The sequence below is a fragment of the Drosophila rhopaloa genome, unplaced genomic scaffold (genome assembly GCF_018152115.1).
Source record: "Drosophila rhopaloa isolate 14029-0021.01 unplaced genomic scaffold, ASM1815211v1 contig_4, whole genome shotgun sequence".
Classification (NCBI taxonomy): Eukaryota; Metazoa; Arthropoda; class Insecta; order Diptera; family Drosophilidae; genus Drosophila; species Drosophila rhopaloa.
In genome coordinates, this window is record NW_025335134.1 from 126,571 (window position 1) to 152,806 (window position 26,236).

The 26,236-nt window shown below is 36.6% G+C and overlaps 1 protein-coding gene across 2 annotated transcripts in view; it reads left to right on the forward strand.

Moving 5' to 3' along the window:
• The window catches only part of LOC108038995 (protein argonaute-3), a 555,323-nt gene that overhangs the window by 14,539 nt on the left and 514,548 nt on the right, over window positions 1-26,236 (forward strand). For both annotated transcript variants that reach the window (XM_044461511.1, XM_044461512.1), the window contains exon 2: window positions 21,155-21,542. In XM_044461511.1, the coding sequence (XP_044317446.1) occupies window positions 21,158-21,542 (385 nt within the window). In that variant the 5' untranslated portion in view covers window positions 21,155-21,157. The remainder of the gene's footprint in view (window positions 1-21,154; window positions 21,543-26,236) is intronic.

Below are 26,236 nucleotides of genomic sequence, written 5' to 3' on the forward strand. Positions count from 1 at the left end.
TTGCTCTGGGCTTGGTGTAGTTTCTTCTGAATTTTGTTGTGCGGTGCTTTCTGTCTCTGGCTGAATATGGAATTGCCGTGGCATTTTGTTATTGTTTGTAACGTTGGAAGCACTAAGAGGTCTTTTCCCTGCATAATCGTTATTTGCCGGCCTGTTCATGTAATTTATATGACGCGAGCGAACTGACTGATCGACCTCCATAGGTACCGGTTTCGGTTGGGTCGTGGGGGAGGTTTTGGGGTGCTGTAGGATGCTACTGCACCGGCCTGATTTGTATAGGGCTGTTTATAAGGTTTAAATTGGTTAGTCTGGGTAATTGGGGTTGCTCCAGTTACTGGTACCCATGGCATTTGGTTCGGGTTATGATAGAGTTGTGGATGGAAGTTTTGTTTGACGGCTGCCATCCTATATGGCTGTTGGGGTTTTGGAGGTAGTAAAGGTGCTTTCCCTAAATATGAAATTTTCGGTGTTTGACTATTCCTAGTGTTCTGATTTTCAAGTAGACTGCACAGATGTAGGACGTGTCCTAAGTCATGTGGCTCTTTAATGGCCAGTAGTTGTGCTAAGTTGCCGTTGAGGCCTCTGACAAAGGTGTCTAAGGCTTTTTCTCTGTACATGGCTGTCAGAGATTGCACAGTTTCTTGTGAGGCATCTAAGTTGCCAATTTGGTTTAGGATTAGTGATAGCTGTTGGTACACTGCTTGATAATAATCGACTATACTATCGCTACCTTGATTAAGAGCATAAAGCTGATATTCGAGAGTCTTTAGGTCACGTTTGTCAGCAAAATGCGCTGTTAGAAATTTTGAGATAGCTGTCCAATCTAAGGGGGTATTATAGGTTTCTAGTACTGCGTCGGCTTGTTCGATGATTTTGTTTCGGATTGCTAAAAGAATTCCATAATATTTTGGTGAGCCGATTCTCATTTCATAGATTTTTAACACCCTTTCTACACTTTTTTTCCATGAAGAATATTCGCTTTTGTTTCCCGAAAAATCTCTAAGTGTCCGCATGATGTCTGGTAATTTGTCTAAGTCACTAAGATTGTGCACTAATTCTCTTTTAATTATTTGGTCTGTAAACTTGGAAAAATCTTTATTGGGATTAAGTATTTCTTTAACTAGGCTGCTTAGGTTTGCCTCTAGGACAGTTTTAAGTTTTTCCTCGATGTCTCTCTCGGTCATGATTCGCGTGGTTGATTGTGCGTTACTAACTGACGAAGGTGTGACAAGATTAGCGAGTCTGTCTGCTAAATCTTGTTCAGTCATTTGGGATATATGAGCAATAAGAGGTTGAGCTTAACTTTAAATTTTGATTACTCAGAATTCGGAAGGTTATTAATTAAAGAAATATAGTGTGGGTCTTTGATTATTGTGTAAGTTTTTGACTTTTTGTCTGTGGGTTTCATAAGGATCGGCCGACTATATCCTATAGCTGCCATATAACTGAACGATTGGAAATGCCATAACTTTGTTGTTGTTAAAGTTAGGAAGTTCGGATTTTTTATGAGTATTAAGAATGCATCATATAAATAATTTTGGAGAATATAATTTACAGAGTATTCTGCAAGGGTATATCAACTTCGGCTCCGCCCGAAGTTAGCTTTCCTTTCTTGTTTTAACTCCATTTTCTGATATTGTATAACCCAAGAAATCTACTTCGTTTTTGAAAAAATGGCATTTATCTATTTGGACTCTCATGTTTGCGTTTTGTAGGGTTGAAAATACCTTTTCAAGATTTTGACCGTGATCTACTTCATTTTTGCTAAAGACTATGATGTCGTCTACATATACATAGCAAATTTTCCCTATGTACTCTCTCAGAATGACATCTAAAGCTCGTTGAAAAATGGATGGGGAATTTTTTAGACCGAACGGAAGTCTCGTAAATTCGTATTTTCCGCCGTTTACAGCGAATGCTGTTTTCTCTATGTCCGTGTCTTTCAATGGTATTTGGTGAAAACCACTCTTGAGGTCCAATACCGAAAAATACTTGTTGTCCCCAAGTTGTGCAATAATTTCGCCTATCTCAGGGATCGGATACCGATCTGAGATAGTAACTTCATTAAGTTTCCTATAATCGATTACTAATCTGTACTTTTTTTCTTCGGACTGACCGGACTTTTTCGGGACTACCCATACTGGTGCATTATATGGCGATCTTGAAGGTCTTATAATGCCATCTTTTAGTATCTCGTTTATTTGTTTTTCTACTTCCTGTTTTAAAGATATTGGGTATGGGTAATGTTTTCCATAAACTGGGGAATCGGACGAAGTTCTGATCTCACCTACTACTTTAGTTGTGTACGCTAACTTTGTATCAGGATCTGCAAAGAGGGTTTTGTGACTTTGTACGAGGAGATTTATAATTGATTTTTGAGACTCGGTCATATGGCTGATTTGCGGTCCAATGGTATTTACTGCTTGTGTTGCTAATTCGTGAATTTTAATTTTGCGTTTATTTCCGAGAATTAATGTATCGTTCTTCACATCTATAATGGCTCCTAGGCTTTTCATTGTGTCATTGCCCAGTATACCGTGAAAGGTTTTTAGTGTTTCTAGCAAAAAAAATTTCATGGGTGAATCTGAAATTTTAGGGAGCTTAAGTATAGCATGTTGTGTTATTTTAGTTGTTCCTCCGACTGAGCTAACGGAAAAATTTGTCTCATTTTGTTTTGGGTTTGGTACTAATTGGTTTTGAATATAATTTTGGTTTGAGCCCGTGTCTATTAAAAATTTTAGGATTTTTCCGTTCCCCGTGGTTACTTTAAAGTAAGGTAATGAGGAACGATTTATTCTAAAAAATAAAGCTCGGACATATCTATGTATTCCTGCTGCTCAGTATCGTTTTGCCATACATATTCTTCCTGAAGCTCGTTTACATTATTTTCTTCTACCAACTGATAATATTCTTGCTCTGGGCTTGGTGTAGTTTCTTCTGAATTTTGTTGTGCGGTGCTTTCTGTCTCTGGCTGAATATGGAATTGCCGTGGCATTTTGTTATTGTTTGTAACGTTGGAAGCACTAAGAGGTCTTTTCCCTGCATAATCGTTATTTGCCGGCCTGTTCATGTAATTTATATGACGCGAGCGAACTGACTGATCGACCTCCATAGGTACCGGTTTCGGTTGGGTCGTGGGGGAGGTTTTGGGGTGCTGTAGGATGCTACTGCACCGGCCTGATTTGTATAGGGCTGTTTATAAGGTTTAAATTGGTTAGTCTGGGTAATTGGGGTTGCTCCAGTTACTGGTACCCATGGCATTTGGTTCGGGTTATGATAGAGTTGTGGATGGAAGTTTTGTTTGACGGCTGCCATCCTATATGGCTGTTGGGGTTTTGGAGGTAGTAAAGGTGCTTTCCCTAAATATGAAATTTTCGGTGTTTGACTATTCCTAGTGTTCTGATTTTCAAGTAGACTGCACAGATGTAGGACGTGTCCTAAGTCATGTGGCTCTTTAATGGCCAGTAGTTGTGCTAAGTTGCCGTTGAGGCCTCTGACAAAGGTGTCTAAGGCTTTTTCTCTGTACATGGCTGTCAGAGATTGCACAGTTTCTTGTGAGGCATCTAAGTTGCCAATTTGGTTTAGGATTAGTGATAGCTGTTGGTACACTGCTTGATAATAATCGACTATACTATCGCTACCTTGATTAAGAGCATAAAGCTGATATTCGAGAGTCTTTAGGTCACGTTTGTCAGCAAAATGCGCTGTTAGACATTTTGAGATAGCTGTCCAATCTAAGGGGGTATTATAGGATTCTAGTACTGCGTCGGCTTGTCCGATGATTTTGTTTCGGATTGCTAAAAGAATTCCATAATATTTTGGTGAGCCGATTCTCATTTCATAGATTTTTAACACCCTTTCTACACTTTTTTTCCATGAAGAATATTCGCTTTTGTTTCCCGAAAAATCTCTAAGTGTCCGCACGATGTCTGGTAATTTCTCTAAGTCACTAAGATTGTGCGGTAATTCTCTTTTAATTGTTTGGTCTGTAAACTTGGAAAAATCTTTATTGGGATTAAGTATTTCTTTAACTAGGCTGCTTAGGTTTGCCTCTAGGACAGTTTTAAGTTTTTCCTCGATGTCTCTCTCGGTCATGATTCGCGTGGTTGATTGTGCGTTACTAACTGACGAAGGTGTGACAAGATTAGCGAGTCTGTCTGCTAAATCCTGTTCAGTCATTTGGGATATATGAGCAATAAGAGGTTGAGCTTAACTTTAAATTTTGATTACTCAGAATTCGGAAGGTTATTAATTAAAGAAATATAGTGTGGGTCTGATTATTGTGTATGTTTTTGACTTTTTGTCTGTGGGTTTTTTCTTTAAGCTTAATTGCTTAATTTTTTTTTTATTTTTATTTTTTTTATTTTAATTTTTTTTTTTAAATAAATTCTTAATTTCTTAATTTCTTTCGTATAGTATTTTTAATATTTTTCAATTTAAATTTGTTTCCTTTGATAGATTGCTTAAAACTATTCTTACAGTAATAACATATCTCGGCGTGCTCTCGTGACGACAGGATCGACAGATTCCGGTTTATCCCACGCTGCAGCGATCTCTCCTGAGTGCGGGTTTACTAAGGGGCCTCCTCTGTACCTTACTCACGTTCCCTCCGAACGGATACTAAAGGGATCACGGCGATAAGTTTGGCCTGATTAGTCCACTAGGCACAAGTCCTGTTTTTTCAGGAGTGACGATATTGTGGCGTTTTTTAAACGGCACCTTCGCCCTTCCGGGTCTCGGATTTTTCTTTTCACTTCTCACGGATTAGGCGGAGGTTCAAACGAAACGTCGGGATTTTTTTCTTTCCCGAACTTCACGAGGCGCGGAACTTGTTATCCTTTCGCGGCTTTTAATCAGGTCCCTGTTCGGGCGCCAGTTAAAAGATTGATTATAATTTTATTTTAAAAAAATCAAACTTTTCTTTATTGAGTTGGATTAACTGACTTTAATTAAGCTAAACAATTATTCATTATGACTACGCGTCGTTCCATCGCTGCCGCCGTCTCTGCCGCTGTTGCTGCTTCTGCTAACGTTCTTTGTTATTATTGGTTGCTGCTATTCTTCGCTGTCGCTGTTGGCCAATTTTAATTGTCATTGGCCAATGCATTAACGTTATAGTTTTTGTTGTATGCACTTGGCCAAGTTCGATCAACTTTGGAAATTGGCTATTCTGCATTCCCACGATCGCTGACCGAAAGGTGCAAGCTCAGCGCACGTGGCTTAGCTCGTGTGAACTTATTGGGGGCATTTGTTGTGCAACCAATGCTTACTCTTACTTATGTCTGGGTCTTCATATAATTTTAGGTGTTAACTTATATAAATAAATTATTTATCCAAGAATAATAAATTAATAAAATAAATCAATTTTAAACAGGATAATTGTTTAATTAGAACGACGACAAAATGTTAAATAAATTTACGAAACAAAAAACCTAGAGTAAATAACAATTTAATTTAATTATTAAATTTGTTCGAAAAAATTATTTTAATAATTATCCACAACGAAAACGACGAAAAAAAAATATTAAATTGAATATCGAGCCACGAGTTATCAAAATTAATAGTGGTTGCAAATGACGGCAAAAATCAGTTTACCCGTCCGAATGTAGGTTAGCGCGTCACTTCGATCGTCAGCGCGCTAAACCGAAAGTCCAACGAAAAAGGAAAACGAAAAAGTTCACCGTTGCAGATGCTTGTATGAGGGCTTATGTATTGGTTATGTATAGCGGCTGGGATGATTTTACCAACTATTAATTTTTGAGTTTCAATAAATAAATTGGGGGCGACAGTAATTGCAATAATATAACACAATTAAAGGTTGCATCCAACGGCGGTTCAAATAGGTTATATAATGTGTATGTGTATATGTATGTGTATATAGTAAATTTTAATATAATTTTTATTTTATTTATTATAAATAAATGCATGCACAACTATCTCTACTTTATCGATACGTCTGTGCCAAGAATTGAAAGCGAGGTGCAATTTTTCAGCACAAGACAATAAACAATTAAATTGTTTTTCTTATAAACTCAAGCTTTCAATTTTTGCACAAATACCTCAGGTTCTGCGTTAGGGTGCCACTTTCCTTTTGCAAATTGAGCAGTCGCAGCGTTTTTCGCGACCAGCACGAGACTTTAAGCAGGAGCTGCTGTGTATTTTTTCTACCAACACCGACACGCCGCGGGCAACAATAAAACGCACTATGCAATTTGAGTGCTTTGACCTGCACTTGCAGTTGCACTTCATATTTTTTATTTTTTGTGTCACTGTCACTAGTTGCCAAAAGTAAATATTAATAATTTTAACGTCCACCCGGGGGCGCCAGAGGGCGTCAGAGAGTTTTCTAATGTATTCAATCCGAAAAAACTGCGGTGGCTAAAATTATTAACTGCGAGAAAATGAATGAAAAGAAAAAAGGTGATGACGGCTCAATTCAATTTCAACGAATGCCTATGCTATATTTCGACAAAGTGATTAGAGCCTAGCTTAAGGGGGTATATACCTTTTTTTGTCGAAAAAAATAGGAAAGTTTGGATTTTTTTATGTATGTAACTATTGTTTTTATACCCTTGCAGAGGGTATTATAATTTTGGTCAAAAGTGTGCAACGCAGTGAAGGAGACATCTCCGACCCTATAAAGTATAAATATTCTTGATCAGGATCACCTCATGAGTTGATATAGCCATGTCCGTCTGTCCGTCTGTCTGTTTCTACGCAAACTAGTCTCTCAGTTTTAAAGATATCGAATTGAAACTTTGCACACACCCTTCTTTCCTTTGCACGCAGTATATAAGTCGGAACGGCCGGGATCGGCCGACTATATCCTATAGCTGCCATATAACTGATTGATCGGAAATGCCATAACTTTCGTGTTTGTAAAGTTAGGAAGTTGGGATTTTCTATGGGTTTTAAATTTGGTTAGTCAATCCGACCTACTAAATTTCATAAGGATCGGCCGACTATATCCTATAGCTGCCATATAACTGATTGATCGGAAATGCCATAACATTGGTGTTTGTAAAGTTAGGAAGTTGGAATTTTCTATGTGTTTTATATTTGGCCAATCAATCCGACCTACCAAATTTCATAAGGATCGGCCGACTATATCCTATAGCTGCCATATAACTGATCGATCGGAATTGCCATAACTTTGGTGTTTGTGAAGTTAGGAAGTTGGGATTTTCTATGGGTTTTATATTTGGCCTATCAATCCGTCCTACCAAATTTCATAAGGATCGGCCGACTATATCCTATAGGTGCCATATAACTGATTGATCGGAAATGCCATAACTTTGGTTTTTGTTAAGTTAGGAAGTTGGGATTTTCTATCGGTTTTATTTTTAGCCAATCAATCCAACCTATCAAATTTCATAAGGATCGGCCGACTATATCCTATAGCTGCCATATAACTGAACGATTGGAAATGCCATAACTTTGGTGTTTTTAAAGTTAGGAAGTTGGGATTTTTTATGAGTATTAAGACTGTATCATATGAATAATTTTGGAGAATATAATTTACAGAATATTCGCAAGGGTATATCAACTTCGGCTCCGCCCGAAGTTAGCTTTCCTTTCTTGTTATTAAATGAATGATTATATATTCTGAAAGTTTAGATTGTTGGCAATGTTTATGCAAAAATTTTTGAATAAATATTTAGTAGTTTTTAAGGTGTGGCTGTTTCCCTTAAACGCCTTTTTTTTAAGATCCTTGCGGTGATAATTCCCCAGGACGAATGGGTCAACTGATACCGAAAAAATAAAAATATTTTATTAGTTTAAAGTAGTATCCTGTACTTGAACGAACGTTTTAAAATTTTTTTTTTTGGCATACGGGAACGTTTAATGAAAAAAATGTCGTTTTTGGACGCAAATATTCTTAAAAACTATCTATTTCGGCGAAATAAATATTTTTACATGAAAAAACGATCGTACAAGTACTAATAAAATTCATTACGAATATTTAAAAAAAAATTTGAAGAAAATCGGTTCAGTAAAGTTTTTTGAAAATGAAAAAGGTATATACCCCCTTAACGAAGGTTGGCGAAGACGGGGCGACTTCGCCGAGAGCGAGAGAGAACTTTATTGTGCTCCCGCCTTCCATCTAAACCAACTTACACTAAACTTCAAGTTTTTAACAATTTCATAAAAACTTCAAATTTGAGCCAACACATAGTTTACTTGAGACAGCGCAGGTCAATATAGTAAAATATCGGAATTTTCTCTGAGGTATATTTAAATTAAATCATACTACCAACTGCTCCTTTTCTGTTAGTTTAAATTCAAATTAAAAGCAAGAAGAAAGGAATAGTGGATACGCGTTACTCTGTTAATCAATTTTAAAATAAATATGTCCTCGCTAAATAACTCCAGCAACCATTAAGTCGCCAGCGTTACCTGCATATATACATACAGCTGTGAAAAAAATAATATTTTTACACTATGAATACCATTTTAGAATTGAAAGACAATAAATTAACTGGAAATGAGAAAAAAATTAACAAATTTTTTAATTTCTTAAGATATGTTCGATATTTTATTGATACTAAAGATTTAACGAAAAAAATAGTAGCACCACTTTACAAAAATAGATTTAAAACTATAACAACGACTTGTAAGTAAAAAATGCATGAGTTCATTGAAATAAAGTGTAGATTCTTTATTTAATATTTGGTTGTGCATCCATTATTGGCAATAACAGCCTCACAACGTCTTGGCATGGGGTCAACCAAGTTTTGGCACCGTTTAGTGGAAGTATGGGTCCAAGACTCCTACAGTACTTTCCAAAGTGATCTTACGGTGGTTGGCTTGGATGCAGCAACTGCCTTCTTGACATCGTACCACAGATTCTCTATTGAATTAAGGTCAGGCGACTGCGCAGGCCACTCCAACACATTGACAGAGTTTCTTCCGAAACTGCTGGTATGTTTGGGGTCATTATCTTGTTGGAAGACCCATATGAGTGGCATTTCGCACTCTGCAAAAGGTAACATAATCGTATCCAAAATATTTACGTACACGTGCTGATCCATTATGGTTTTAATCCAATGTATTGGACCTACTCCAAAATAGGACAATTCCATCAGACTACTCTCTCAATGTTTTATGGTCTTTGTGGTGTACTGCGGCATAAACTCAGAGTTTTTGGGACGCCTGTCGTACGATCGAGGTCCTTTAACACCATCAGAACGACCTTACTCTCATATGACCATAAGATATTCCTCCATTTTTAAAATGGCCATTTAAGATGTTATTTGCAAACTTCATGCGCTTAGCAATATGCCTTGCATTTTAAAGTGGTATTCTTTGTGGGACTCCATTTTAAGCTCAGTAGCGCAGACTTGAAAGGATCCTTCTTACTCTCATGAATCAACCTTTTGGCATGTCGGAGTGTTACAGATAGTTTTCTTCCACGTGTTTTGGATTTTTTTCTATGATTTATATGGCGTTCCTAATCATTTTATTGGAGCATCCTAACAACCCACCAACTTTTATGTAAGAATTTCCTTCCAAAATCAATTTTTTAATAAGTTTACGCTTTTCCGCAGTGCAGTGCTTTCCACGTCCCATTTTAATGTTTTTTAAAACTATGCACATCTAGTTTATTTATGTATACCTTATTCCTTTCGCTACTTTTCCAATTTGAGCAATTTCAACAAAGTCTGCAAGGGTATTAAAATTCGGCTTCCCAAAGTTAGCTTCCGTCCTCGTTTTTAATTTTTGTTTGTGCTTTGGTAATATTTAAATATTATGGAATTACGGTTTTAATTAAATTAAAATCGGATAACATAAATTAAAATTAAAATCATATAGCTACCATAGAAACGATGGCAAAATGCAGCGCAAAATCGACATACACTCATAGCAAAATTAACCGTAAATTTTAGAAATTCGCCATAAAACTTTATTTGAAAACTTTTCTTGAATCAAAAAAAGTGTTTCTCAAATGTAGAAATTGTCGCCATAAACTAAACTCGCCTTAAATCCAAGAAAGAATTTTTATATTTTAGTAGAAATGGTACTCGTTTTTAGAAATTGTTTTTTTTTTAAATTAAGAATTCTGCCCTAAAAAATTATTTACCCAAAGAAATAGAAAAATTTTCTCAAATTAACCTTAAAAATTCGATAACCCTAAAAAATAGAAACGCTTTCTTAAATATAGAAATAATTTCTTAAATATAGAAATATTTTCTAAAAAATAAAAATTAATCCCAAAATATAGAAATATTTTCTTCAACATAGTAAACATTTTCTAAAATGACCATAAAATTGTTGTAACCCTGTCCGAGTAGCGTAGGGGTTAGAACGTCTGGCCAGAAATCTAAGCACCGCAAGTTCAATTTCAGGTGGCGACATTTTTCTTTTTTTTTACTTGTGTTATAAACACAGATGAGAAGTAATGCTTAGAACGACTAAAAGTAATTAAAATATTTTTTGTCATATGAAATATCATCTTAGAAAATTTATTTTAAATATTTCGACTTTCACAGTTGCGACTTAACGAGTTCTAAAAACTTTATTAAACTATTATTCTTCGCAAACGCCCCATCATATAGTATTGTTCTTCGCGCGTGACCGTTGCTCCATTCAATGTCTTTGAACTCACGCGCGGGAGACCTGGGTTCGAATCCCACCGACGGACGAATAAAATTATAAGTTTTTTCGGATAAGATACTTATTGGATTTTACTTGTAAGATCTGAAATAAATCATAATTGTACTCAATTTCTCTCTCTTTCCCTCAGAATTACAGTTGAAATCGATATTGGCAATTCATTAGTGCAATACTAATACAAACTTTGTGACTTTTCTGAATGAATGAGCGAAGTGCTTAAATCATATACATGTATAAATACAAATATAGAATATCACTGCAACGCAGTGAAGGAGACATCTCCGACCCTATAAAGTATATATATTTTTGATCAGGATCACCTCCTGAGTTGATATAAGCATGTCCGTCTGTCTGTTTCTACGCAAACTAGTCTCTCAGTTTTAAAGATATCGAATGCACGCAGTATATAAATCGGAACGGCCGGGATCGGCCGACTATATCCTATAGCTGCCATATAACTGATTGATCGGAAATGCCATCACTTTGGTGTTTGTAAAGTTAGGAAACTGGGATTTTCTATGGGTGTTATATTTGGCCAATCAATCCGATCTACCAAACTTCATAAGGATCGGCCGACTATATCCTATAGCTGCCATACAACTGAACGATTGGAAATGCCATAACTTTGGTTTTTTTTAAGTTAGGAAGTTGGGATTTTTTATGAGTATTAAGAATGCATCATATGAATAATTTTGGAGAATATAATTTACAGAGTATTCTGCAAGGGTATATAAACTTCGGCCCCGCCCGAAGTTAGCTTTCCTTTCTTGTTTCTATTTTTATATGTCTGCAAGGGTATTAAAACTTCGTCTTGCCGAAGTTAGTTTCCGTCCTCATATCGTGCTTTTTAACACAGTTACAATTACTTGAGTGCTAATGGCTATAGAAGGTTCGCGTTGGACTCCAAATAGTTGCTCCTATAGTGGTCGACGAAAAGTGTCAAATCACAGGATATTGTTTTGTGTAACGTGTATTCAGTACATAAACTGTTTGCAAGTTGGTCGTCGCTGTTAACACTTTTAACTAGTTGGGTTTGTATGTGGCGCAAATAAGGATCTGAAGACACGACGGCGTTGGTACTGAGACTACTGAGACTGCGACTGCGCAGGCCACTTCAACAACCAATCCTTTGCCTTTCTGCTGGTATGTTTAGGGTCATTATCTTGTTGGACCCATACGAGTGGCATTTCGTACTCTGCAAAGGGTAACATAATCGTATCCAAAACGGTTTGATCCATTACGGTTTTAATCCAATGTATTGGACCTACTCCATAATAGGAAAAATAGGCCCATTCCATCAGACTTCTCCCTCCATGTTTTATGGTCTTTGTGGTGTACTGCGGCATAAACTCAAAGTTTTTGGGACGCCTGTCGTACGATCGAGATCCTTTAACACCATCAGAACGACCTTACTCTCATATGACCATAAGATATTCCTCCATTTTTAAAATGGCCATTTAAGATGTTATTTGCAAACTTCATGCGCTTAGCAATATGCCTTGCATTTTAAAGTGGTATTCTTTCTGGGACTCCATTTTAAGCTCAGTAGCGCAGACTTGAAAGGATCCTTCTTACTCTCATGAATCAACCTTTTGGCATGTCGGAGTGTTACAGATAGTTTTCTTCCACGTGTTTTGGATTTTTTTCTATGATTTATATGGCGTTCCTAATCATTTTATTGGAGCATCCTAACAACCCACCAACTTTTATGTAAGAATTTCCTTCCAAAATCAATTTTTAATAAGTTTACGCTTTTCCGCAGTGCAGTGCTTTCCACGTCCCATTTTAATGTTTTTATACCCTTGCAGAGGGTATTATAATTTTGGTCAAAAGTGTGCAACGCAGTGAAGGAGACATCTCCGACCCTATAAAGTATATATATTCTTGATCAGGATCACCTCCTGAGTTGATATAGCCATGTCCGTCTTTTCGTCTGTCTGTCCGTCTGTCTGTTTCTACGCGAACTAGTCTCTCAGTTTTAAAGATATCGAATTGAAACTTTGCACACACCCCTCTTTCCTTTGCACGCAGTATATATGTCGGAACGGCCGGGATCGGCCGACTATATCCTATAGCTGCCATATAACTGATTGATCGGAAGTGCCATAACTTTGGTGTTTGTAAAGTTAGAAAGTTGGGATTTTTTATGGGTGTTATATTTGGCCAATCAATCCGACCTATCTAATTTCATAAGGATCAGCCGACTATATCCTATAGCCGCCATATAACTGACTGATCGGAAATGCCATAACTTTGCTGTTTGTTAAGTTAGGATGTTGGGATTTTCTATGGGTTTTATATTTGGCCAATCAATCCGACCTACCAAATTTCATAAGGATCGGCCGACTATATCCTAACTGAACGATTGGAAATGCCATAACTTTGGTGTTTTTAAAGTTAGGAAGTTGGGATTTTTTATGAGTATTAAGAATGCATCATATGAATAATTTTGGAGAATATAATTTACAGAATATTCTGCAAGGGTATATCAATTTCGGCTCCGCTCTAAGTTAGCTTTTCTTTCTTGTTTTTCTCTATTTTTCTGATTTTTTTTTAGTAAAAACGGAAACTTTGTAAAAGGCTAGAACAATATTAAACCTTAAAAATAAAAAATATTTTGAAAAAAGACAACAAAGTTTGCTGTTGTTTTACAATGAAAGCAGCACGATGTAGGGGTGCTATTTTTTTTGCGACTGTATGTTTTATAATAAGGAACAAAGAAATTTTTTCGAATTGTTTAAGAACTTTTAAAATTTATTTTGTTTTTTTCTCCATGGAAAAAAATTACGAAAAAACCTTTAAAATGATAAACACTCGATTTTTTTCAAATTTTTAAATAAAAGTAGTTATTTAACTTTTATATATTGGTACAGCATTTGGATTTTAACACTACATTTACCAGATTGGCTCAGGTTGAGGACTTTTTGGCATTCTAGGACTGCACGTTTTGCAATAATCCTTCCCTGTTTTTGGGCTCGAATGTACCGATTTTTATACCCTTGCAAAGGGTATTATAATTTCAATCGAAAGTTTGCAACGCAGTGAGGGAGACATTTCCCACCCTATAAAGTATTTATATTCTTGATCAGCATCACCAGGAGAGTCGATCTACCCATGTCCGTCTGTCCGTCCGTCCGTCCGTCCGTCCGTCCGTCCGTCCGTCCGTTTCTACGCAAACTAGTCCCGCAGTTTTAAAGATATCTGCTTGAAACTTTCCCAAAAGTTGTATTTCTATTGCTGGTAGTATATAAGTCGGGACGAGCCGGATCGGCCGACTATATACTATAGCTGCATATAACTGAACGATCGGAAAGGACATAACTTTGGTATTTTTAAAGTTAGGAAGTTGGGATTTTTTACGGGTTTTATATTTGGCCAATCAATCCGACCTACCAAATTTCATAAGGATCAGCCGACTATATCCTATAGCCGCCATATAACTGACTGATCGGAAATGCCATAACTTTGCTGTTTGTTAAGTTAGGATGTTGGGATTTTCTATGGGTTTTATATTTGGCCAATCAATCCGACCTACCAAATTTCATAAGGATCGGCCGACTATATCCTAACTGAACGATTGGAAATGCCATAACTTTGGTGTTTTTAAAGTTAGGAAGTTGGGATTTTTTATGAGTATTAAGAATGCATCATATGAATAATTTTGGAGAATATAATTTACAGAATATTCTGCAAGGGTATATCAATTTCGGCTCCGCTCTAAGTTAGCTTTTCTTTCTTGTTTTTCTCTATTTTTCTGATTTTTTTTTAGTAAAAACGGAAACTTTGTAAAAGGCTAGAACAATATTAAACCTTAAAAATAAAAAATATTTTGAAAAAAGACAACAAAGTTTGCTGTTGTTTTACAATGAAAGCAGCACGATGTAGGGGTGCTATTTTTTTTGCGACTGTATGTTTTATAATAAGGAACAAAGAAATTTTTTCGAATTGTTTAAGAACTTTTAAAATTTATTTTGTTTTTTTCTCCATGGAAAAAAATTACGAAAAAACCTTTAAAATGATAAACACTCGATTTTTTTCAAATTTTTAAATAAAAGTAGCTATTTAACTTTTATATATTGGTACAGCATTTGGATTTTAACACTACATTTACCAGATTGGCTCAGGTTGAGGACTTTTTGGCATTCTAGGACTGCACGTTTTGCAATAATCCTTCCCTGTTTTTGGGCTCGAATGTACCGATTTTTATACCCTTGCAAAGGGTATTATAATTTCAATCGAAAGTTTGCAACGCAGTGAGGGAGACATTTCCCACCCTATAAAGTATTTATATTCTTGATCAGCATCACCAGGAGAGTCGATCTACCCATGTCCGTCTGTCTCGTCCGTCCGTCCGTCCGTCCGTCCGTCCGTCCGTTTCTACGCAAACTAGTCCCGCAGTTTTAAAGATATCTGCTTGAAACTTTCCCAAAAGTTGTATTTCTATTGCTGGTAGTATATAAGTCGGGACGAGCCGGATCGGCCGACTATATACTATAGCTGCATATAACTGAACGATCGGAAAGGACATAACTTTGGTATTTTTAAAGTTAGGAAGTTGGGATTTTTTACGGGTTTTATATTTGGCCAATCAATCCGACCTACCAAATTTCATAAGGATCAGCCGACTATATCCTATAGCCGCCATATAACTGACTGATCGGAAATGCCATAACTTTGCTGTTTGTTAAGTTAGGATGTTGGGATTTTCTATGGGTTTTATATTTGGCCAATCAATCCGACCTACCAAATTTCATAAGGATCGGCCGACTATATCCTAACTGAACGATTGGAAATGCCATAACTTTGGTGTTTTTAAAGTTAGGAAGTTGGGATTTTTTATGAGTATTAAGAATGCATCATATGAATAATTTTGGAGAATATAATTTACAGAATATTCTGCAAGGGTATATCAATTTCGGCTCCGCTCTAAGTTAGCTTTTCTTTCTTGTTTTTCTCTATTTTTCTGATTTTTTTTAGTAAAAACGGAAACTTTGTAAAAGGCTAGAACAATATTAAACCTTAAAAATAAAAAATATTTTGAAAAAGACAACAAAGTTTGCTGTTGTTTTACAATGAAAGCAGCACGATGTAGGGGTGCTATTTTTTTTGCGACTGTATGTTTTATAATAAGGAACAAAGAAATTTTTTCGAATTGTTTAAGAACTTTTAAAATTTATTTTGTTTTTTTCTCCATGGAAAAAAATTACGAAAAAACCTTTAAAATGATAAACACTCCATTTTTTTCAAATTTTTAAATAAAAGTAGCTATTTAACTTTTATATATTGGTACAGCATTTGGATTTTAACACTACATTTACCAGATTGGCTCAGGTTGAGGACTTTTTGGCATTCTAGGACTGCACGTTTTGCAATAATCCTTCCCTGTTTTTGGGCTCGAATGTACCGATTTTTATACCCTTGCAAAGGGTATTATAATTTCAATCGAAAGTTTGCAACGCAGTGAGGGAGACATTTCCGACCCTATAAAGTATTTATATTCTTGATCAGCATCACCAGGAGAGTCGATCTACCCATGTCCGTCTGTCCGTCCGTCCGTCCGTCCGTTTCTACGCAAACTAGTCCCGCAGTTTTAAAGATATCTGCTTGAAACTTTCCCAAAAGTTGTATTTCTATTGCTGGTAGTATATAAGTCGGGACGAGCCGGATCGGCCGACTATATACTATAGCTGCATATAACTGAACGATCGGAAAGGACATAACTTTGGTATTTTTAAAGTTAGGAAGTTGGGATTTTTTACGGGTTTTATATTTGGCCAATCAATCCGACCTACCAAATTTCATAAGGATCGGTCGACTATATCCTATAGCTGCCATAAAACTGATTGATCGGAAATTCCATTACTTGGGTGTTTGTAAAGTTAGGAAGTTGGGATTTTCTGTGGGTTTTTTTTTTGGCCAATCAATCTAACCTTTTAAGTTTCAAAAGGATCGTCCGACTATATGCTATAGCTGCCATATAACTGAACGATTGGAAATGCTATTACTTTGGTGTTTTTAATGTTAGGAAGTTGGGATTTTTTAAGAGTATTAAGAATGCATCATATGAATAATTTTGGAGAATATAATTTACAGAATATTCTGCAAGGGTATATCAACTTTTACTTTTCTGTTTAATACTCCCCACAAGTGATTAAATGGGTTTAAGTCTGGCGATTGAACTGGCCAATCCATAACAGTTAACTTTTTGTTCTGAAACTATTAATTAAGAAGTTTGGTCGCATGTTTGGGGTTATTTTCCTGCATGAACTATCATCTTAGCTGCATTTCTTCTTCGGCATATGGTATCTTAGTGCTCTCAAGGATATTACTGTAGTCGTCGGCAAACATTTGTCCAGAATATAGGACCAACCCCAGACGACGAAAAGCATCCCCAAATCATAATATTCCTTCCACCATGCTTAACATTCTTATTCTTATATATTTTTTTCCATCTGATCCGAACATATTAGTTTTAGTTTCATCAGTCCACCGTACGTTCTTATAATACGTCAAGTCTACGTGTCGCTTTGCAAAAAACAACCTTTTTTAAATTATTTTTTGCCTAAAAGTGGAACTTTCCGATTTTATCCAACTCTATAGTTATTATTGCCAAATATTAAACAGGACTTGAAGTTTTTGCCGCATATGAACGGCGGCTTATTTTGAGCTCTTCTGCCATGCTTATGCTCCCGGAGCACATTCCAAAATATTTCTGGATGGCAAGTCTTACCTAACTCGTCTTCCGCCTTACTGGCCACTTTCAGTTTTCGCGAATTTTCTGGACGATTTATTACACGTTCGTTAAATTAAAGATTTGTATTAATCCTTTCTTATCGTGCATTCTATTCTCAGGTACAAAGCGTTATATAAGCGTCAGTAACTCATCGAATTTTAATCAGTAATTTTTCACATTTTATGTTTATATGACTTTCCTGAAGATCTCCTTGTTCCTATAGGCAAAAAGTTCGCCGATTCGATTTCCACAAGCCTCATTTGAACTTAATTTCAGCCCATCGAAAAAAGTTAGCAAAGCCAAAAACAGATGGTAATCGATTCACAATGGCTGGCCGCTTCTGTTCAAGTGCAATCTTTAATCGCTCCAGTTGTTGACAGTAGAGGTCAGAATTGATGGTTTGGCCATAGAGCACATTATTGTGGATAAATCATCTGATATCTAACCATAAACTCAGCCAAACCTTTCTAGCCGTCAATCTTGGCTTTCTCCCACCAGGATATTTTTTATCTTTGATCCATTTTTCATCACCAGTGACCAACCGATCTAGAAATGAGTCAAGTTTATTACGGTGCAGCAGAGTTTTGCAGATTAAGACGCCGTCCAAAACGTTCTTTTGAATCATGAGGCATCCTTTTTGCCTTTAAATGCCTATGGGCTGATTTAGTGGTTGGTTGGAGCTCCTCTGCGATGCTTCTTATAGTCACATGATGATGAAATAGTGGACAGAGTATTTCTATGATTTTATCCGTATCAATGGTAAATGGTCGTCTGGCGGGCTTGGGTGTTTCTGTGACAAAATTACCACTTCGGAATCGCCTGAGCCCACTGTTTAGCGGCTTATGTCGATAGTTTGTTGTCTCCATTTTGATCGATTGCAATTTTTCAGCGCGGGAATTGTAAAACTATACGTTATTTAAAGATGTTGCCAAGAATTATTAAACGATATACAGCATTGCCAGATACGATTCCATTTGCCTTCACAAGCGAAGTGCAAAATTCAGCAACCAGACCGATTACATTTTGCAAGGTAGCATCTTACCAAGCATATAACTTTGCGCGTATGAGTCTAAATTAAACCTTTTTGGCTCCCATAGTGATCACACATGAACACATATATAAGAATAAGCGTTGTCTTAAACATATTGACGTAGCTGTACTCTGCTTAGCGCTTGTGCGCGTAACTCTAAACATAGCGGCCACTGGAGCCTAACACAAATAATGCGTGGGATCTCAGCAGGTCAGGTTGTTTCTCCCCTATCGCACTCAAGAGTTTTCCCCTGCTAGGGATAAACAGAAACACCGTTGGTCAAGCGATAAGAATACAATACGAATTTTATATAATTTACCTAAGTTAAGTTGAAAATAAAACGAGAACGGAAGCTAGCTTCGGCAAGCCGAAGTTTTTATACCCGACATATAAAAATAGAAAAAAAGGGATATTTAACAATTATTCTTATGGATCAAGGTTGTGCGTAAATAAGTAAGACTTGGAAAATTTGATGTCAATAGCTTATACACTGCGCGAAATATTCTGAAAACCTCAAATTTGGACCGATTTCACCCTATTATTCATATGGAAGCTATAGGATATAGACGTCTGATCGGTGCGCCCATTTAACCTGATCAAGGTATGCATAAAAAATAAGATTTGGAACGATTTATGTCAATAGCGTGTATATCCCTATTGTTCCAATGGGAGCTATAGGATATAGACGTCCGATCGGCACGCGCTTTGACCCTGATCAAGGTATAATAAGATTTTGAAAGATGCATGTCAATAGATTTTAAACTGCGGGAAATATCTTCCATTCTTGCAAGTCATATCTGATTGTTCCTGTGGGAGCTATAGCATATAGACATCCGATCGGGGCGCTTTTCAAACTTGATCTGCGTACGGAGCATCAATTCAAGATATCGATATATCGATTTTATATTTTTTCAAAATATATTTTAATGGGAGAGGACATCACAGGCAGCTCATTTAAAATTCACAGCGCACAGTACCCTTAATATGTTGCTTTAACAAACAAGATATGAAGAAATTCCAGAAATCGAATAATTTTATCAAATCAAATTCTCATTTTTTATTAAATACATAAATGCTAAAATGAAAGCTAAGGTTTTTTATATATTTGATGCAATAATCACGAATTTGGCCAGAAAAACGGTCTTCAAGAAAAGGATTTCAAAAAATTTCCTTTTGACAATCAAATAAGTGTGTTTTCGTCTTTTTCTTGAATTTATAGTGGTTCAAAAAACCCGAAAGCACAATTTTTTGACTCTCGAAGAAATTTTTGAAATCCTGACCAGATTCGTGATTTTTGCATCAAAATATGTGTCGCAGATTATTTTAAATATTCAAATTATAACGATTATATGTTGGTACACGCTTGTTTTATTTCTTATTGCTTCTCCGTTCTTTCGTGCGAGGCGGATACACCATTCCGCCAACGTAGTCTGGGCGTGGGCATTAGTGAGACATGAGTGAAGAGGAATTGAAAAGGAACCGACTTGAGTTGAAATTCGAGATCATGGCACGCGCCAAAAAACGTTTCGCCGAAAGTCCAGTTGAGGACTCAGATAATGGATCTTTGTCATATATATAAACAAATCTTTCATTTAAGTACAGTATAATCCGGTTTTAACGACTTCGCTTATAGTGTCCGTCAGGTTATTGCGATGAAAACTCGAGGGCTTGGTTGATCCCCATACAAACTTATATTGTTAGTGCGTCTTCCGGGTATAACGACATAAAATCGTCGGTCCCTTGAAAGTCGCTATAATCGGATTCTACTGTATTTTAAAACTAATAGTATATAGAAATTCAAGTAAAATATACATTCAATACCTTACAATTTTCTGACACAGCCGTCGATTTAAATCTAATTATACATCACCATTTTTTAAAATATGCGTATTAGGTAAACTACAACTAAAATTAAATGAAATGCTAGGATACAAAAACAGTAGAAAATGACGAAAATATACATTTTTAGCATTTAAAGAATTAGAGATCACAAAATGTGTTACTTTTATTCGTACAATGTGCGGGGTGTAAGCCTTTTCGCCGTGATACACAGGGTGTATACTATTATGCAATAGAAAAAAAATGTATAAAACAAGAAAGAAAAAAAACTTCGGCAAGCCGAAGTTTATATACCTTTGCAGTTATTACAAATCGACTACATTTCGATTTCTATGCCTTTTTATTAAATAAATATTAAATACATGAATGCTAAAATGAAAGCTAAGGTTTTTTATATATTTTGATGCAATAATCACGAATTTGGCCAGAAAAACGGTCTTCAAGAAAAGGATTTCAAAAAATTTCCTTTTGACAATCAAATAAGTGTGTTTTCGTCTTTTTCTTGAATTTATAGTGGTTTAAAAAACCCGAAAACACAATTTTTTGACTCTCGAAGAAATTTTTTCAATCCTGACCAGATTCGTGATTTTTCATCAAAATATATGTCGCAGATTATTTTAAATATTCAAATTATAACGATTATTTGTTGGTACACGCTTGTTTTATTTCTTATTGCTTCTCCGTTCTTTCGTGCGAGGCGGATACACCATTCCGCCAACGTAGTCTGGGCGTGGGCATTAGTGAGACATGAGTGAATATAGGCAATACATAGGCAAAATAGTTATATTATCAAAATTTGCAGCAACTTGTTGTGTTGTTTTTTAAATATGTTTAATCTGATACTAAAAACATCTATGCGTAACGTGTATATAAATTCGGCATTGAAAAAAGTTTTCAAATGTACAATTTTATTTATTTTAATTCTTCTTGTTTTTCAGAGTATGTCAGGCAGGGGAAATTTGCTAGGTTTATTCAATCAAGAGACTCGCACTTCGGAAATTTCGTCTTCAGGTGATGATCATGAAATCGACAGTGGTTTGGATGTGGACCATTCTGGTTCCAGTGGAGGATCTCTTCGATTAGAAAAATGTATTGGAACTGATCTTCTAACCACTCTGCAGCACATAAACATATCAATCGGTCGAGGACGTGCACAGCTTTTACATACGTTAAAAAAAGAACAAAGCACATTAAGAGAAATCAATTCTAATAAATATATATTACATTCAAAAGATAGTTTTACCGAAAATTCAAAGTCACCGCCATCGGAACCATCTACTTCAAAAAATGACTTATTTTATCCCAATGCAGTCCATGGATCAAAAGGTACTATTTAAAATGCAAGTACATTAATTTTCCAAGCTACTAAAAAGTTAATTTCAATTATTAATTTATAATAGGTAGTATGTATGACAAAAGTAAGCAAGAAAACGCTTAGCAACCAATTTGGTTCCCATACCTCTCTATCCAAAAAATATAAGTTCCTAGCAGATAACATTATAACAATGTTATGTTTTTTATACCCTTGCAGTCAAAAGTTTGCAACGCAGTGAAGGAGACATTTCCGACCCTATAAAGTATATATATTCTTGATCAGCATCACCAGGAGAGTCGATCTAGCCATGTCAGTCTGTCCGTCCGTTTGTCTGTATGGAATTATGGTTTTTATTGAATTAAAATCGGACAACCATATCATATAGCTGCCATAGAAACAATGGCAAATCGACATAGCTTCATTGTTTTTAGTAATATAGGCATAGAAATCGAAATGTTGTAGATTTGTAACAACTGCAAGGGTATATAAACTTCGGCTCGGAGTTTGCTTCCTTTCTTGTTAAAAACATATTTTTTTGTTTAGATTTTCCTGTAGTTGTAAAATATGACTCTATCAGATTATATGTCCGATTTTTGTAAGTTTGATATATGATACATCTTAAATCTAGACAGAAGACATTTGGGAAATGAATGAAACAGATAGCTTAAAGACTGAAATACAAGATTGCGTAGAAAGGGATGAAAGGCAGACATGACTAAATCGGATCGCCTGGTGGATGCAGATTAATAACAGTCGTGCGGAAAATTTGGCATTATTATGTATGTACAGTCAGTATTAAATCTTTTCCATTGAAACCTTTTTGTTTGTACAAAAATACATCCTCAGAGCATCAAGTATTATGATATACATTTGAATAAATCGACACATCGATGTTGATACCTTTGATTACAAAGTGCCTTTGCTGTGGGTAAATAGTCCGAGACCAGATATATCAAATACTGCCCTGCACAGTCCCCAGGCATAAGTCCCACAAAATGTCTAAACAACTGTTAAAAAATGTTTCCAATGAGAGTACAAAGTATTAAAAGGATTTTTGTGGTAATGTCTTATAACAAAAACCCCAAGATAAGTTACTAGATTTTGGTAACGTCAACAAATTGTTACCACTAATTTTATATGTTGCTTTTTAAATTATTTTTGTAGCCGCCCTTAATTGTCTAAAATAAAGAAGTTTCAGGGCTCAATAAACGACCAACCAAATTGTAAAAAAAAAATCTTTAAGCTTTACTTTTATACCTATTTTATTTTCACAAATTATATGTGGAAAAACTTAATAAAACTAACTAGTACGACGGCAGTCCGATAAGTACTTAGCCTCACCGCCCGATGGCGTCACTATCGCAAGAGAAATTTTCTATCGTGTTGTACATTCTTGTAGACGGCTACTTTCGAAATTTCAGCCGAATCGGACTCGTAGTTTTGTTTTGACTGCGTGTGGAATCGGAAATGGAAAAAGTGCAATATCGCTCTGTGATTCGATTCTTGTTTTTGGAAGGGAAGTCGCGCAGCGAAATCAAAAAGCGCTTGGATGCTGTATACGGTGACTCTTCTCCTTCGATGCCGACCGTCAAAAATTGGTTTAACGAGTTTCAACGTGGTCGCACGTCGGTTTTTGATGAGCCACGCCCAGGTGCCCCGAAAACGGCTACCACGGAGGATAACGTGACAAAAATCCACGATCTAGTATTGGCAGACCGCCGATTGAAGATAAGCGAGATAGCAGAGACAGTAGGCATGTCAAAAGACCGCGTGGGTCATATCCTGCAAGAAATTTTGGGCATGAGAAAGATGTCGTTGCTCACTCCGGACAACAAACGCTGAGCAGTGTTTGACGCTGTTTAAGCGCAATCCGAAGGAGTTTCTGCGTCGTTTCGTGACCGTCGACGAAACATGGATCCACTGGTCCACACCAGAGACCGTTTTGGGATTCACAAGGTGTGATCTACATCGACTACCTGGAGAAGGGCAAAACGGTCACAGGGCTGTACTACGCCGAATTATTGGGCCGATTCGCCGCCGAATTGCAGAAATTACGGCCCCATTTGGCGAAGAAAAAAGTGCACTTCCATCATGACAATGCACCAGCTCAGACTTCCGCCCTCGCCAAGGCCAAAAAGGTCGAATTGGGCTACGAACTGCTACCCCATCCACCATATTCTCCAGATTTGGCCCCGTGTGACTTCTTTTTGTTTCCAAACTTGAAAAAGTCACTCGCTGGACAGAAATTTTCGTCGAATGAGGAGGTCGTCGCCGCTACAGAGGTCTATTTTGCAGACCTCGAGAAAACGCATTTTTCAGACGGGTTAAAGAACTTGGAGCATCGCTGGGTCAAGTGTATCGAGCCAAAAGGAGATTACGTTGAGAAATAAATCCCCACTTTTTCAAAATTTTCGTTTTTCTTTTGATGGCTAAGTACTTATCGGACCACCCTCGTATATCCGATTGTTCCTATGGGAGCTATGGGATATAGACGTCCGATCGGGGTGATTTTCAAACTTGATCTGCGTACACATGTTTTAGGACGAATGTGAAAGTTTCAGATCGCTAGCTTTTAAACTGAACGCGCAAACGGCATTGAAACAGACGGACATGGCTATTTCGAATCCCCTATTGATCCTGATCAAGAATATATATACTTTATAGGGTCGGAAAGTTCTCCTTCACTGCGTTTCAAACTTCTGACCAAAATTATAATACCCTCTGGAAGGGTATAAAAAAGGGATATTTTCGCAACCTTTAACAATTTTTCCTACGGAAGCTTTAAGTATAGACGTCCGATCGGCAAGCGCTTTTACCCTGATCAAGATATGCGTAAATAAATAAGACTTCGAAAATTTTATGTCTACAGCTTATACAGCAATATTCTAAAAAACATCAAATTTGGACCGATTTCACCCAATTGCTCCTATGGGAGCTATAGGATATAGACGTCCGATCAGCACGCGCTTTTACCTTGATCAAAGAAATGCATAAAAAATACGATTTGAAAAAATGTATGTCAATAAATTATACAGTGCGCGAAATATTCTGAAAAACATAAAATTTGGATTGATTTCACCCTATTGTTCCTATGGGAGCTATAGGATAAAGTCGTACGATCAGCACGCGCTTTTACCCTGATCAAGGTATGCATAAAAAATACGATTTGGAAAGATTCATGTCAATAGCTTTTACACTGCGCGAAATATCATCAATTCTTGCAAGGTACTTAGCCTCACCGCCCGATGGCGTCACTATCGCAAGATAAATTTACTATCATGTAGTACATTCTCTTAGACGGCTACTGTCGAAATTTCAGCCGAATCGAACTCGTAGTTTTGATTTGACTGTGTGTGGAATCGGACGTGAATCGGGATTTTAGAAAAATGGAGAAAGAGCAATATCGGTCTGTGATTCGATTCTTGTTTTGGAAGGGAAATCGCGCAGCGAAATCAAAGAGCGCTTGGATGCTGTATACGGTGACTCTTCTCCTTCGATGGCGACCGTCAAAAATTGGTTTAACGAGTTTCAACGTGGTCGCACGTCGGTTTTTGATGAGCCACGCCCAGGTGCCCCGAAAACGGCTACCACGGAGGATAACGTGACAAAAATCCACGATCTAGTATTGGCAGACCGCCGATTGAAGATAAGCGAGATAGCAGAGACAGTAGGCATGTCAAAAGACCGCGTGGGTCATATCACTAACCATACAACATATAGACTGGTCCATTTCATACAACGAATTTGGTCACAAAATTTTTCAATCGGGGGGCCCCAGTGCTGGAATCGGCAGGCCCCGCCACTTCGTGTGCCTTCGGGTTTTTTCGCTCTCGTTCTAATTCTTATTTTGACGCTCGCGCTCGAGTTCGGTCGTTCAGTCGCAGAGACGCGCATTTTGAAGAAGGTTGGCCTGCGCTTGAATTGGGCTTTGTATGTATGCGTGTTCATGCATTCTCATACAGGGGTGCATGTGTGTGATCATTTCATTTCGATGCAGCAAGAATATTTTGTCTTTTGCTACTTTTCAGACTTGGTACCCTAACAACATGGGCGTATTCACTATTAGGTTAATGATAAAAATAAGAATATTATATGTTATAGTATATTTTTTAATATTTCAGCATATATTTAATCTTGGTTTACAAATTCAAATCAGTGGAGCAGAAAAATGTTTTGCATATATGTATGTATTCCAAATAATATAAATCAATCTAATGAGATAGGAACAGGGCACATCGCAGTCGGTGTCTGCGCTTAGTGGTTCAGAAATATTCAAACCAAATCAGCTTTGGTTGTTGTTCTGCGAGCGGATGGTGCCTGCATACCCTACCGACGATTGAATTTTAGGGGTGGGGACAGAAACCAGAACGTTTTTTATGACACTTGTTTTGAATGTTATGTTTAATGATAAATAATTTTATAATTTTTTTTTATATTAAAAATCATTAAAAGTTTACTTCTTGATTTAAAATAGTAATATAAATTTAAGAAAATCACTTCGAATATTTTTTGTCTGTACTTTATAGAGGTTAAACAATTTGTTATTTTCCAAGATTAAAATTATAAAATTATTATATGTACATATGTATATTTATCGGTAACTAATTCATGCTTATGCGTTTCCTCTTCGGTGATTCTTCGGTGAAGGAGATATTTCAGATTGTAAATAGGATGCACTGCATTTTTCTTTAGAGGTTTCGTCTCT